Source organism: Exophiala dermatitidis (assembly GCF_000230625.1).
Source record: "Exophiala dermatitidis NIH/UT8656 unplaced genomic scaffold supercont1.5, whole genome shotgun sequence".
Taxonomy (NCBI): Eukaryota; Fungi; Ascomycota; class Eurotiomycetes; order Chaetothyriales; family Herpotrichiellaceae; genus Exophiala; species Exophiala dermatitidis.
Genome location: NW_008751650.1, coordinates 2,574,204 through 2,588,273, shown reverse-complemented (window position 1 = coordinate 2,588,273; position 14,070 = coordinate 2,574,204). Strand labels below are relative to the sequence as shown.

At 53.4% G+C, this 14,070-nt stretch overlaps 4 protein-coding genes across 4 annotated transcripts; all 4 read right to left on the bottom strand.

Annotated features, from left to right (window-relative positions):
* Positions 1 to 44: 44 nt before the first annotated feature.
* On the bottom strand, positions 45 to 1,355 carry HMPREF1120_06493 (uncharacterized protein; the record flags this gene model as incomplete). The annotated part of the gene is made up of 1 exon (XM_009160696.1): positions 45 to 1,355. One exon carries the CDS (start codon positions 1,353 to 1,355, stop codon positions 45 to 47), a length of 1,311 nt encoding a protein of 436 aa, XP_009158944.1.
* Positions 1,356 to 2,571: 1,216 nt separating this feature from the next.
* On the bottom strand, positions 2,572 to 4,808 carry HMPREF1120_06492 (uncharacterized protein; the record flags this gene model as incomplete). Its single annotated transcript, XM_009160695.1, has 3 exons — positions 2,572 to 4,133; positions 4,186 to 4,400; positions 4,474 to 4,808. 3 exons carry the CDS (start codon positions 4,806 to 4,808, stop codon positions 2,572 to 2,574), a joined length of 2,112 nt encoding a protein of 703 aa, XP_009158943.1.
* A 3,935-nt stretch (positions 4,809 to 8,743) lies between these two features.
* HMPREF1120_06491 (uncharacterized protein) lies at positions 8,744 to 11,726 on the bottom strand (the record flags this gene model as incomplete). The annotated part of the gene is made up of 3 exons (XM_009160694.1): positions 8,744 to 9,158; positions 9,221 to 10,635; positions 10,692 to 11,726. The coding sequence occupies 3 exons, from the start codon at positions 11,724 to 11,726 to the stop codon at positions 8,744 to 8,746; spliced, it is 2,865 nt and encodes a 954-aa protein (XP_009158942.1).
* A 1,206-nt stretch (positions 11,727 to 12,932) lies between these two features.
* On the bottom strand, positions 12,933 to 13,685 carry HMPREF1120_06490 (40S ribosomal protein S19; the record flags this gene model as incomplete). The annotated part of the gene is made up of 3 exons (XM_009160693.1): positions 12,933 to 13,303; positions 13,448 to 13,511; positions 13,656 to 13,685. 3 exons carry the CDS (start codon positions 13,683 to 13,685, stop codon positions 12,933 to 12,935), a joined length of 465 nt encoding a protein of 154 aa, XP_009158941.1.
* Positions 13,686 to 14,070: the final 385 nt, after the last annotated feature.

Genomic DNA, 14,070 nt, shown 5'->3' with positions numbered 1-14,070 from the left:
TACAACGTTGTACACTCAATATAGTCCGGTGTACAGTACTTCTATCATCCCCCTTCGGCACTCGCTCTCGCGGCATCCACCTCTCTCTGAAGGGCCGCGAGATCGGCCAATATATCCCTTCCCTCCGTAGAACTCCGTCGTAAACTTGAACCAGTGCCTCCATGTTCCGCGGCCCCCAAAGCTGCCATTGAGGGCCGTTGATTTTCCACGCTACTTCGGCTGGACCCGCGGCCCCGACGAGGAGGTGGCACAGGGGGAGGATGCGGATGGCTCAGTCTTCTGGAGAGGAGAGAATTACTACTAGGCGTTTCATGTTCTGACTCCGTGGCGGAAGGCCTTTCCTGATGTTGTACGTCGGGGTTGTTGATTGCTTCTGCGAAAGAAGAGACCTCCATGGATGATTTCCGCTCGGTTGCACCGGTTGACCGTCGTGAAGGAGGCGGCGGTGGGAGTTTGTGGGTTGTGCTGGGAACCACTGGACTCGAAGGTGTTTCCAGCTCTTTGAGCGTAGAGTCTTTCGAGGAGCCGCTTCTCGTCAAACCCGGGTTACTGGATGCTTGCATGCTCTTTCGCCGAGCTAGCGGAGGTGCCGGTGGTGTTCTCCTGTGGACTTCGGTCTCGGCGGTCGGGGAACTTGGCTCTTTGGTAGTACTGCGATCAGTCGTGGGAGATGTCAACCCGGATGGTTCGGAGCTGACATGGCGACTGCTGGGCATCGAAAGAGAGTTAATAAAACTATCAAACGTCGGTGTCGGACCGCTCTCCCCCCTCGAGTCTCTTAGAGGCTTTCCGCGTCGGCTTTTCGGTGGAGGGGGCTTCTTTCTAGTTTCTGACGCAGATCCCATGGTGGCGCGCTGTTCATTTGCTTGGTGTTCCTCCAAGTCGTCTGAAGTGCGTGGGCTTGCCTCAGGCAGCGGTACAACGGTCTCGAAAATCGAGTGCTGCGAAATCGAGGCTGTATCGGCACTGGAGCCACTGTCGCTGACAGTTGGCATGACCCCTGTGTGGGTGTTCTGCACCGCCGCCTCTGCCGCCGCGGATGATGGTGTCCCTCGCTCTCCAGTAAGCAATAATCTCTTGAAAGCGTCAACGTCCATGGCCGCCTTTGTCGACCCGCTCCGCTCTCTGCCAATCGAGCTCCCAGAAGGGCCTCCAACGGGCGGGTTTTCGCTGGTTGGCCTTCGAGGGACACCGGCAAACCGACCTAGCGTATCTCGTACCGCGTCCTGTTCCGGGTTGTTCAAGGACGTTGAGGTTGATACCGTGATCGAAGTATTGACTCTGGCATTCTCCAATGCTACTTCAATGACACGGTCGTCCTCGCCATCCGAAGTTTCATTGGCAAAAGGATCCATTCCTAAAGCCTGACTGTAGTCTGGTTGGGCAGGAAAGCCCATCCCGGGGCTCGGAAAGGGTGAGGAAAAGTCATGCCGGGCAGACTCTGGGGAGGGGGGGTACGAGACTGGCGAAATGGGAATCGCTGGGGGTGACGCGAAATTCACATGTTTCTGAGAAGTAGCGGGCACTGTGCGGACATCTCGACATCAGCCGGAGCACGTAGCAAGACTGGCCGAGAAAACACGTACCTTTGGTATTGAGTGATAGAGGCGCAGGACCGTTGCCGTGAGGGTCCGACGTCGAGAAGTTAGAAGTGCTGCTGCTGCCGCCGCCCCCAGGACCCTTCAACGAACTACGATTAGTCTGGCGGAAAGGGTTCGTGGACATCAGGTCCCCAAGGCCTTGCACGCCGCATACGCGCGCTCGTGTGAAGATTGCCAGGCGTCTTTTGGTGAGGATCTGGCACCATGAAAGGGATGGAGGCCTGAGGTGGGATTCTGGACTCCGAGCCGGAGTAGTAAGCAGAGGTTCGAGGAAACTTGAAGCATATGCACGCACACTCGCACTTCACTGCATCGGAGACTCGGGTCCCTCCTCGCCCGTTTCGTTGGTTCACAGCGAAGAGACACGCGCCATTTGCACACTCTGGCAGCTGTGGCAGTAATATGCAGTCTACACAAGATGCACCCTAGTACACTTTTCGATATGCCCTTTGGTTTGATTTCACAATCAAGGTACTCGAGGGCGAAGCACTTGTTTATTATCAGTCAAGCACGGGACCATCATTCGGAACGCAGTTCGCACCATTTACATATTATCATTATCCACGGCCGCGTATTGGCCGCTTGTGTCTCTATCTGTAAAGCCATTGTGAGCTTTCATGTGGTGCCTTGCATAGCCCAGTAGCTCATATCCAGCTGTTCTGTTCCTGGCGCTGCTCTCGCGTATGTTCACTATCTCGTCTCCTCATGGGGAGGGCCCCTAATCAGCCATGCAAATAAACAACCATGCAATGTGTACAACGGGGCGCATTTTCCTGGTAATCCTGGACCAGTGGCTGTTTCGGCCCGTCTTGGACCAGACGGCTCGACGAGGTGGTTTCCAGTATCAAGGTTGCCGATGGATCAAGCAGAAAACTCCCAAACTCCAGTGCTCATTCCAAACCATCCTGGGTAATGTCGTGAGCTGCGTGAGTGTCCTAGCCTTGGACGGAGGGACATGTAACGGACATGTCTACTTTCCACCTTTTGTCTGAAGCCACCCGTCTTCGGTCCATTGCCAGGATTTACCACCCTTGACGGGATGCAGCAGCATGGGGCGGACCACGGTTCTGCCGTAGGCATCTTCCCACTCCTGCCCACCACTTTCGCCCGCGGTGACGCCGAGGAGTCGCTGATAAACCGGCTTGGCCAGAGCTGAGCTGTAATACCAGGTCATATTTGTCCAGGCATATTCATTCCACTTGCTGAAGGTGCTGTTCCAGTACCCACCCGCTTGTCCGAAAGGCCCTCCGTTGAATGTTGACTGCAGTGCATCCGCAGGCCAATGGCGGTCCGCGAATATGGGATGAGGGAACGTGGTGGATTTGAGGCCATGGTGTAGGCACATTGTCTGAGGGAACATCTCGGCATCCATGTGGTGGCCATTTTCGGCGTTCTCATAGTTCATGATCTCCAGGACACGTCGACTGACCCTTCCTTGAGCGATAAGAGTGGCTCTTCTCGGCGTGGATTTGCCTTGAGCATAACCCCAGAGGTAATCTCGGAACCACCAGTTCGTCCCTGTAACGTTGAAACTCGGGAGAAAGCCAATCCAGTCGGCATCTTCGCCCACACCCCATTCGTAGTTGTCTTCAACCTCTTTCTTGGGAGGCTTCGGCCCACGCGGCTTGACGCCTTCCACAGACACTGGGCCCCAGACACGGTGCGGATCCTCCTCGCGAACTCTGTCGCGGAACTCCGTGTCGAAATCGCCGTGAACGGAAGGGATGTAAACTCTGGCAGCTCGCTCCCATATCCCTTTCCGTGGCTGTCTCCTGCCGAACTCAGAAACTGACTCGAAGAAATCCAAGTAGTGGCCGGTGTAGCGTACGTCGAACTCCCATTGGTAGAAGAAGTCGAATTCGGGATGGTTGCGAGCGAACCATTGGATGATCATCCACGGCGATCGACCAACAAACGCGTGGTCGGCCAAATTGGAATAGAGGCTGCGGATTTGGGCGTGATTCCAGACCTCTGTCATCGATCTAAACTCCGGAGGGATATGCTTTTCAATGGTTGCCTGCGGTTCATCCTCGCCCACAAACAGCGGCACACTTTCATCCTTGACATGGAGCAGCAGGAACACCTGGTACTTTCCCCCACTGGCCAAAGAAGCCTCGGCGACCATTGCACGGATGTTCATAACAGCGTCGGCAGTCCATTTGGCCCCGGTCCAGACGCGGATGAGGATCGCAGTGCGCTTGGCCTTGTTTACTAAACCGGGTTCCATGGTAGAGGTAAGAGCTTTTGGTGGTTCTCGATCGTGCTTGTGCCGGATATTGGAGTATTGAATCGAGCTTTGCAGGCGCTCCTTGACTGGCTTGAATCGTTGTTTGTTGGCGGCGACACAAGTATCCTGCAATTCACCCCAGTCGACAGTGTCCCAATCGACATCGCTGGTCTTCTTCATCTCCTCTATATCAGCCGCATCAAACTGGTCCAAGCCGTACGCCTGGAAACGACCGATGCGGTCAAACGAGACATCACCATCGAGGCCGGACGCCTCGTAGGAACCTAACACGGGGTCGACAGCACCTAAAAGGCATGAGCAATCTGCGCATACGTGTTAATGAGCGGTCTAGCTTACCATCTGCACGGCCAGGATACGCCCAAATAGCATCCTCTTGACTTTCGTTCAATGGAAGGCCGCGGGGTCCTATGCAAGGCACGATCTGTTCGATTGGTTCCTGGAGGCTATGGTAACCATCGTAGCGGATCATCTGTGGTGCATTGTTCTTGCAGTCAATCTCGCCTGTTGCGCAGGACCGGAGATGCGACGTCCCACGTGTCAAGCCATCGTGTCTGGTCCAAGCGAGGTTTGTCAGTGTCTGCCAGAGTGGCGGGTAGTACAAGGCGATAGGATGCTAAGACATACGTTGTGAAATCTTTCCAAATCCAGTCCTCTCTCTTTGCCTTTTCCATCAATTCTTCCTCTGTGGGCGGCTTTGGAGGTGCAGGAGGCGCCGTCTTAGGTGGCGGTGGTGGTTTCTGGTTCACGACTTTGAGAAGGACAATGAAGCACATGAAAGCGGCCACGACCTTGGCGACCACACGCAGACGCGGCATGCAGACCTGCCATTTTGAAGGCTTTTTCCAAAAGTCCTGCTTGGCCGGAGTCCAACTTGGAGGTGGTGTCTCTGGTTCAGAAGCCGATTCCTCAAGCAAGCCCATTTCAGATCGACTGCCACTGAGGGTAAGTCGGCGTGTCATGACTGGACCGCAATGTCAGTGTCGGTTAATATTCTCAGACTCGTCGAGCGGCGATCAAGCCAAGCGAGAGACTTCAGGGCGAGAAGCCAACAACCGCAGAGACGATGTCGTGCCCGCGACAACGGTCTGAGGGGTGAGTGAACAGTGGCAGGTCAGGATTGTCGTGTATTCACAGGAAAACCCGAGTAAACAGGATGGTGGTATTAGACGCTGTTGTGCAGGTTGCAGAGGTTTCGACAAACGGAGTAGCGACCGGCGTACTTTCGTGGACCAAATACAGACTGCGAAGATCGGTCGTCGCAGGCACAACCAACTCGACGAACGATTGAGTCGAGACAGGCAGGCACGGCGGGAAGAGGAACGAAGAGGGAAAACGGTGAATGGCGAAATGGAGAATGGGAGAACTTGAAGGGGGATCGAGATAGCGAGTTGATAGTAGAAAGGGTGCGGTACAGTAGTAGCAAGTCAGTGGCTGCAGGAGAGCATACACTGGTGCACTGGGGCTAGGACTGCAGTATCTTCCGCGCGGGTCGATGGCAGTGGAGTTTAGCATCTGCAGATTGAAACTAGCATACGGGGGGTGGCGCCAACAAACCAGGGCACTAACGTCCTGCGCCGGCAGTACTACAACTAGTCTGACCGCAGACAGTTGCCAGACTGGCCAGTCGCCGCCAGGGGATAGTTTTTTTTTTTTTTCGCTATAAGCCAGGTACCGTCTCCCCTACTTACTATCGGCCCAAGCATCAAACACCCACCGGCAGGGCGTGTCCACAATTGGCCGACGGCGGGAACGGATCAACCATACAAACAAACTACTGGTGACACCATTATCCAGTTTCCAACCATCTGTTCCCACTCCGGGCGTGCCTAAAAGGTAGAACAGCGTGCCTAAAAGGTAGAACAGATGCTATGGGGGTTGCAGGCCGCCTCGGGAGCCCCAATCGTAACATTTGTTGCTCCAGAAGCTACGGAGTGGCTCCGGCAATGATGGTGTAGTCGGCGGGCAAACGGCGAGACAGAGATGCACGGGCGTGACGGCCTGGACCAGGCTCTGTCTCTCACAGACACACGACAGCTACCATCCAACACCCAGTGAACCCCAGCAGATAACTCGAACGGTTGTATTGAGGTGCAGATTAAGCGTGCGTCGCGTAATTGGCGATCTCGCTGCATCAGTACCAAATCCATTTTACTGGCGGAGCGAGACAAGGCCCGGGAGTGTTGAAGAAAGGCTCGGAAACCTAACTTGTTCGGATAAGGTAGGTTACTGGGCTCGGAGGCGGCTTTAAGTGCAAGGTGTCTTTCGGATAATAACAACTTGAACTGAACCAACACTGCACTGAACAAGTCTACAATGTTACCAGGTACCCCTGCCAATGTCCTGCTGCGTGCTTGTCAACTTCAAGTTGAACCTGTATCTCCCCCGCACTACTGCCTGGAATCGATATCCGCGTGCGACTGATTATGCTCACCTGGCAGCCATGAACTGCATCGACAAGACAAACGCTGTGCAACACTCTCATTTGACTCGTTGAGTGTCACACAAAAGTCCGACTGCAGCAGCCGATTCCCCAAGCTGCGCAAGCGTGCGGCAGCAGTGGATATGGCGGTGGGTGAGCGCCTATAACGGGCGTCATTGTTAAGCATGATAGGCACCATCCTCCTCGTCCGTTGAGAAGCTGACGTCAATCCGGTGGGCGACACGGCTGCTTCCCGGACCATTTCTCCACCATCCAAACTGAATCTGCATCCTCAGGATCCGTATTATTGCCTTCAAGCTCCACTGGCACCTCAAACTCCCATTGTGGTTGTTGCTCACATGCCAGTAGTATACAAGATGGTGTTGTGTTGCAAGGCCAGCATCAGTCAGTAAATAATGTACCTTAACTGACCAACGCCGGCCAACGGGGACACATGCAACGAATAAATCTTTCGCCTGCGAGCCCTGTTGAACTGCTAGCAAATGCTTGACCAAAGATCTGCATTTCTCCGTGGATTGATGCCAAAGCTTGGCTGTTTCAGATCCCGAACCCCTGGCCGATCATCTGTTCGCACCTGAACAACTGATGTGGAAGTCGCAAGAGGCAGATACCTGTATACAATATAACTTTGAATAAGGTAGATGGGGGGTCGTACACCTGCACGTCCACCTTGGTTTACATTCCAGGGTTGAATATATCATTATTTATCTGCCTTGGTCAGGCTGCATAAGGTATACATCTTTGGCTGACACCGCAGACCGCTGTCACCGTGCAGGTGAGTTACCACCTTAGGGGATTTTTGTCACAGATGCTATCACAGACAAAAGCGAAGTCGGCGCATCACGGCGTCCTCCTTGCTTACGACCGATGGGGAGACTCTGCCACTACTAGTAGTAGTACTGCTACAGTACAGCCGTGTTTGCTAAATAATGCAATTGCACCTCCAGGAAGCGAGGCTTCCACGCCTGGATACATTTACTTATCAGACCTATCAGTACCGCAGGACTGACCACCTGCCAGACTAGGATTCCGGGTTCCCAACCCGAGCCTTGCACCCCAGCGTGCATGTCCGAACCCCGAGTACTAAGTAGTCATTAGCATACCGTCGGTAAGGTGCTATCCTAGGTCGGCAGTATGCTTCACTCCACTATTACACCGACATCCAGGTTGGTGTCGACTGTGTGCATCATCATCATCTTTCAGACGCTTGGTCCGACCCGTCCACCGCATACCCTACAACAGGACATTCCGCTTCATGCATTTCATGGATTGATTGCGCAATCAACCCATTCTTGCCTTTGATTTTGCTCTCTACACCGGGAGTTGTACCCGGACTTGTTCTTTCAGAGGACCGCTTCAACTTCTCTTGCCCATGCTAGCATCGCCTGCACGCTATGCCAGTGCTTAGCTGAGAAGAGATATCAGCGGCAAGTCGCCTAGTCTGGGGATACTCTTCAAGTTGGCTGTGCGCAGAGGAAGTATGAATTTTACAGGATATCTCGTACGCTTATTATGCAGATCTCATTCCACATCACGGCACGGGCATCAATCATACTCTGCGCTTGACTTTATATGCATGAATTGCATGCACGTTGTCCGGTAGGTCGCGCCAGCGACCGGGTATGCAACGCTGCTTCCAATCTTGCCTTGGCTGAACCTGTGGACTGAGTCCGGGACTGTCAAAAGCAGTCGATATGTCGATCCTAATTGAGCCGACCCTGCGATAGGTGACAGTCCGTCCAGGAATCCGTTGATGTCTGATTTGCTTATCCCTCTCCGCAAGAACCTACCAGGAAGGATCGTTTGCTTACATGGAGAGCCAGCTGAGCTCCGGAATTCTTCAGCGTTGGCCCTGTGAAGGCTGCCGCACAAGAGCCACAGCTGCGTACTTCCCAGGTACCTTGTACCTCCGAAGGGCTGAGCCTCATGATCGCACGTTTGGTTGGTACGTAAAGAGCCCACTTAAAAGCTGGGATGTAAGAAGTGGAAGAATCGCTGCAACTGGCAACGTAACACACCGCGAAGGAAATAGTATGGACTCTGCTTGAGCAAATATGGTGGCCATGAATCCTAGTGGAGATATGATAAAGGAGGCATCGAACAAGCCCCCACACACAGATATATTTTGGTTGTCATTCAACGTCAACATCACACGTCCAATTGGACATTATTTCCTTGTCTTCATAGAAAACTAGCACCACGATACTATACATTTAAACCCTTTCAGCATTAGGCCGACCATTTTGAACTCGCCCTCAAACGGCACGAGTCGCATGACTGTGCCTATCGACGGGTTCGTGTATAAAGTACATGAGCCTCATCTACCTACTAGATCGGCTCATTCCTCTTCCCAACTTGAACACCCAGCATCAGTTCCATCTGTGCTGTATTATATCCGTGCCCTTCTGTTTATATTTCCCTTTATCCCTCGCCTGGTCGACGTAGTCACCCTCATCACGCAGAATAGACCAGACTCCTCTTGCCGGACGACGCGGCTTGAAAGGCCCGGAGAAGGAAAGTATTGAAGACGGCCCGCTCGCCGAGGCGAACGGTTGCACTGTTGGAGCTCTTGGTGACCCGGATATTGCTGACCCTGCCGATTTTTGATGGGAATGAAGCCTCTGTTCCGGCTCCGGCTGGGTCGGAGTCTTTGATGCAGATGCAGAGGCAAATGCCATTGTTGTCGACGACGTCGATGCTGTCATGGGCCTTGTCCCTGAAATTGATCCTATGCTGGGCCTTGATGTTGAGGCTGCTGTTGTTGCCGTTGTCATTGAGCCGGAGGTGGATTCGTATGACAATCGACTCGGGTTCAAATTTTGTGAGGAAGATCGAGTTCTTCCACATGGGTTCGAGTTCGGAAATGCGCCTGGGATTTGATACTCGGTCCCACTGGCATCTTTCACGACCAGCGTCGGCGGTGAGAGGTACATCGGTTCTCCAGTAGAAGGTTTGGCCGCAACTCTGCTGTTATTGCTTCTGCTACCACTTCCTGACGCTTGCGATGGTTCCGACCCCTTCGGACGAGGCTCGACCTGTCGTAACGGGACCTCGCCAGATGTTTTGGCCACCCAAGCCCGCGCTCTGTCCAGTGAGGCTTGATGAGACAATTCTGCGTTCGAGTGCACTTCCAGGATGTTCAGCAGACACCGCGATGTGTTGACAAGGTCGACGAGAGACTCGCTCGGGGAAGGGGTCGATACTCTTGACGAGGGCGCTTTCTGATGTGAAGGTAAGTGTTGGTCAGCTTCCGGGACACGATTCGTGGACTGAAGACTTGGGTCGTTGATAGCCTCTTCAACACGGCCGTCTGTGCGGATAAAAGGTCGAATTGCCATGGCACGCTCCTCGGTCAGGCCGACGGGCTCCTGACCTGCCCCGACAGCCTCCAGCATCAGGCGAGTGTGCTCCGTGACCATGTTCAGTCGTCGCTCGGAGAGGAAGTCATACCACGCGCGGTCGGCTGCAACCATTGCCAGCAGAGCCTTCAGTTGAGTAGCGTGCGTGGCCTGCAGACTCGCCACCTGTTGGCGTTGGGCTCGCGTCAGCCCTCGCACCTCCAAAGCAGCTTTAGCTTTGACCACCTCCATTTCGGATTCTTGTCTGCCAAAGATATCTTCACGTTTTGCGTCTTGTTGTTTGTTGAAGCGATCTTGCAGCCGACGTTCTCGTCCCTCCCTGTCGCTCTTACCGCGAAGATGCGTCTGCATCTCGAGAAAGAAATCGTCCTCGAGCTCTTGTAGCTTGGCGTCGAATGCCCTCAGTTCCGCCTCGTGGCTTTCCTCCAAAGCTTTGATTCGTCCGCTGATGTGAGATTCTAGGGCGGTCATCATGGTTTCCATGCTTGTTTGTTGCTCGTCCACCTCGGCGTTGCACCTTTGGAAATATTGTTTCTCGAGGTTAATATGTCGGCTGTCCAGACTGGTCCTCTGGACACGTAAAACGTCTTCCAGTGCAGATTGGAGAGCCTCGCAAGCCTGCTCGACCGAGATGCGCAGCGTCTTCCTGAACTCGCGTTCCAGGCGCAGCTCCTCTCGTCTGCGGGCCTCCTCCTCTCGTAGACGTTCTGCTTCCAGTCTGGCGAGCTCTGCTTGTCGTCTTTCCTCCTCCTCTCTCTCCTCTTGTTGACGCCGCTCGGCCTCAATTCGTTCAAGGGCTTCAACTTCGGCAATAGCACGTGCTATCTCTGCAGATTCGCCCTGCTGTTGTTCTCGCCGTTGCCTCAATTCCTCCTGTCGAACCAATTCATCATCTTCAGTGCAATGACAGGTCTGCCATACAGCACCGCAGATATAGCAGAATTCTCCGCCGCATTTGCACGTCATATGCCGGCAACCGTCGTTTCTCTAGATTCGGAATGTGTTAGTCGTCGCTCCTCAAAAGAAAACGGGCTGTTGCATACCTCGACTATGGTCCGGCACATGTAGCAGCGTCGCCAGCCTTCCAACTCGGCCATCAGAATCGTGGCTTCGAGTCCACTGTCCTTAGGACATTCCGTAAATCGTTTATGTGCAAGGCCGTGACAGGCGCCGCAGATCTTGGTGGAACAATGAGGACATGAATGATTGACCCCCTGGCGATCGCGTCGTATGGCGGAGGGAGAAATCCATCGGAGACAGTTCGTGTTGGGGCAGTACAGCCGTTCCTGTGGCGGAATGGCATACTCCGCCGCCTTCTCCTTGTATGTTTGCCTCTGTTCCTTAGTGAGATGTAGAAGGACCGTTTTCAAGGGGATCGCAGTCAGACAGCACTTGGGCGGAAAGGTGGCTTCGTTCTGGAGCGCAGTGATGATGAGAGTTGTGAGACATTCTTTGCAGTAGTGGTGTGTACAAGGTAGCTTTGCCGTTTCGGAAGGTGAAATTTCCTCAAAACAGCCGGTGCATTCAACGGGAGGCCCTTTCGCTTTCACGACAATGCTGCTGAAAATGTCGCGCGTGCTTTCGAAGGCTCTGTGTCCGACGGCGCGTGCTTTGGTCGGAAGCTTGCCAGATGTTGAGGAGGAGGCGTCTGAATTGCTGGCACGACTGGTTCCGGAAACGGTACCTGCTCTTGTGCGTTTAGTGGTCCGAACATGATGTCGACCAGCCTCACTGCTCGGTACCCGGGAGATTTCGCTGCTAGAATTTCTGTCATGTTCGGATTCTTTTGATTTTCCCTTTGCGACTGAGCTGTTTTGTTGGGCAGTTCGGTCCTGCGGAGGGGACGGGTTTAGTGACCAGGCGAGGATCTGCCTGAGCTTTTCCGGCACACTAGCATCGTCCTGGAATGTCTGGACCTCCTGAGGCAACTCATGCTGAGGTAATACATGTCGAATCCATTCAGTTTCGGTTTCCAAGGATGGCCTGCTCTGCTTGAAGGCCTCCCATTGTGGACTTGGCCCAAGTTTCTCTTCGGCTATCTCTTTTGAGGGCGGTGGCATCGGTTTCGGTGAGTCCATCCTCAGGTAACCCAATATGAAAAGAAAAACTTGTTTGAGGAATACACCTAACTTTAATATTGCAGATAGCATGATCTTCGACAAAATGACTAGTAGTCAAGTGCCATGACTTGAAAGCAGGACCATACTTGGCCTGCTAGTCGAAATAGCTCGCATCATAAAACGCCGTTTGACCAAGTGAAAGCAAAAGCAGACATACCAACCAATCGAGTAAACATGTGTCCGCCTTCCAGGGCTGACCGGCGGTCTTTCACACCGGTCTGATGAACGCATAGCATCATTGGCATTTTGGAGGCAGTGTTGTCAGCCTCAATGGGCAATTTACTAGAAGAACCTCATGTGGAGAGCAGTGGGGAATAGTCGAACAGAAACGAGAGCTAGAGACAGTCATGTGTACGGGATAGAGCAGCCTTGTCTGTGATCTTTGTAGGGCAGGTGTGCGCCTTACCTCTTGGTACGGGACTTCCAGGTGAGGCTGTGCAGGGGCCCACCATCAAATTCGGCTACTCGGGTCGCTAAGGGTACGGAGCCACGCCGGTTGTTGGATGGCGCTGGGCGACCTCCATGCCACCAGAGAATCGGGAGAGATGACACTATTCGATGAGGATGTGATCTTTGCAGCGTGAATCGTCATCAGACGGCAGCTTGCTGAATCACGGAGTGCCATGTGGCATGCAGATATTTTCAAGCTGTTTAATTGTAGGTATTGTTCAAGTTCCAAGCCCTGTGAGGATTCGGGCCGGTCGCGGAGAAATGATATTCCGTGCCGCTACCCAGCGCAGTAGTCAGCCCCTGATCTGGCTGGTCTGTTTGCGACAGAACGAAGCCAATCGATTATCAGAACAGCTTTCAGAGGGAATGTTGTCTTGATAAAGGCAGCGAGCATGACAGGCCTCGCCTTGACGGAATGCAGAGTGCTTAGCAACAATAGTGAGACTCGAACACGGTACAAAGGACTTTGGCAATGATGTTCAACATTGAAAGAATTTCATTGAGCTCGTCTGCTTGAACCATGCAATAGAACTCCCATCAACTGTGCCAAACCGTATTGACCAGTTGATTTTGCCGACCGACCCCTCCCCATCTCACAGTTGCTGCGGGGGCTGATTCTTGCGCGGCTGGGGAATTTCCCCTTGCGGAGAATCATTCTTCAGGATCTGAAAGGGCGTGTTGCTTTTACACCAACACCTGGACGTGGCTCCCACTCTATTCTTCGTCTTCCTCACCCTCCACCGCGTTCAGGGCGATTCGGTCAAGATCTCGGGCACCAGCCTGGGTGATTCTCCGGCCACCCTTTCCACTGCCACCTTCCTCATCCTCATCAACCTTCTCGACTATTCCCAACTGCTCGAGAGCTTGCACAACCTTTCGGTCAACTGATCCGGAAGCATTGACGTGGTGCGAGGGTCTCGAGCCACGGTTCTTGGTGCTGCCGTGAACTTTTCGCAGACGGCCAACACCGACTGACTTTCGGAGGTAGATGTGTCGGGCAACGGCGGCCGCGCGGACGTAAAACCAATCGGCGGACTGAGGGGGGAGCTCGTTGGAGTGAGAAGTCTTGACAGTATCGACCCAACCTAAAAGTACCAAGTGTTAGTCTTATTCCCTCCTTTGTCGTTCTGCGGCCCTTCTCGCTTCCTTTCCAACAAGTGCCAGTATCCGCTAGGAAGATGCGTTGCTAGAAGTAGAAGGCGATGGCGACAATCGGGGAAGTGTCTAACCTGGGATCGGAAGCTTTCCCTGCTTCTTCAAGAACTCGGCATACGCGGTGATGAACTTTTGCGCCTACGGAGCCATTAACATCAGTATGTCTTGTTCCAACTCGGTTTGTCTGCAATGCCATAGGGGTTGCTTTGCTGCGCTTCCTGCTCTTGTCCTTTGACTTCCGGATCCAAAGGGTGCGGTTTCGCAAGGTTCGGTCGCACTCACATCAACATCTCGAACGGTAACACCACCCATGATTGCGACGGAGGAGACGATTTAGTCTCTGCAATCAATATCTGTGGTAGGAGAAGAAGGGTGTAGGCGGCGTGGGAGTTGAGTTGGTCGAGCGAACGGTCGTCCTTCAAAATGCAGCGTCGAGGATCCTGGCTGGCTAATTTTGTGTGCTTCTTGCCAAGAGTTCCAGTCTTGGCGGCCTGGCTTTTTGCTACGTCGGAAGGATGCTAATAAATGGGCCGTCTGACATGCACAGACACTTTACCGCTAGTGCGCTATATTGCCCCTTCATGACCTCAATAAGTCTGTCTGACGGGGCAAATAATTACGAAATCTGGTTGAGGAGGCTGCTTCAAGTTGTTCGCTGACCTCTGCTATAACATACAATACAAATGTCCAAATCCAA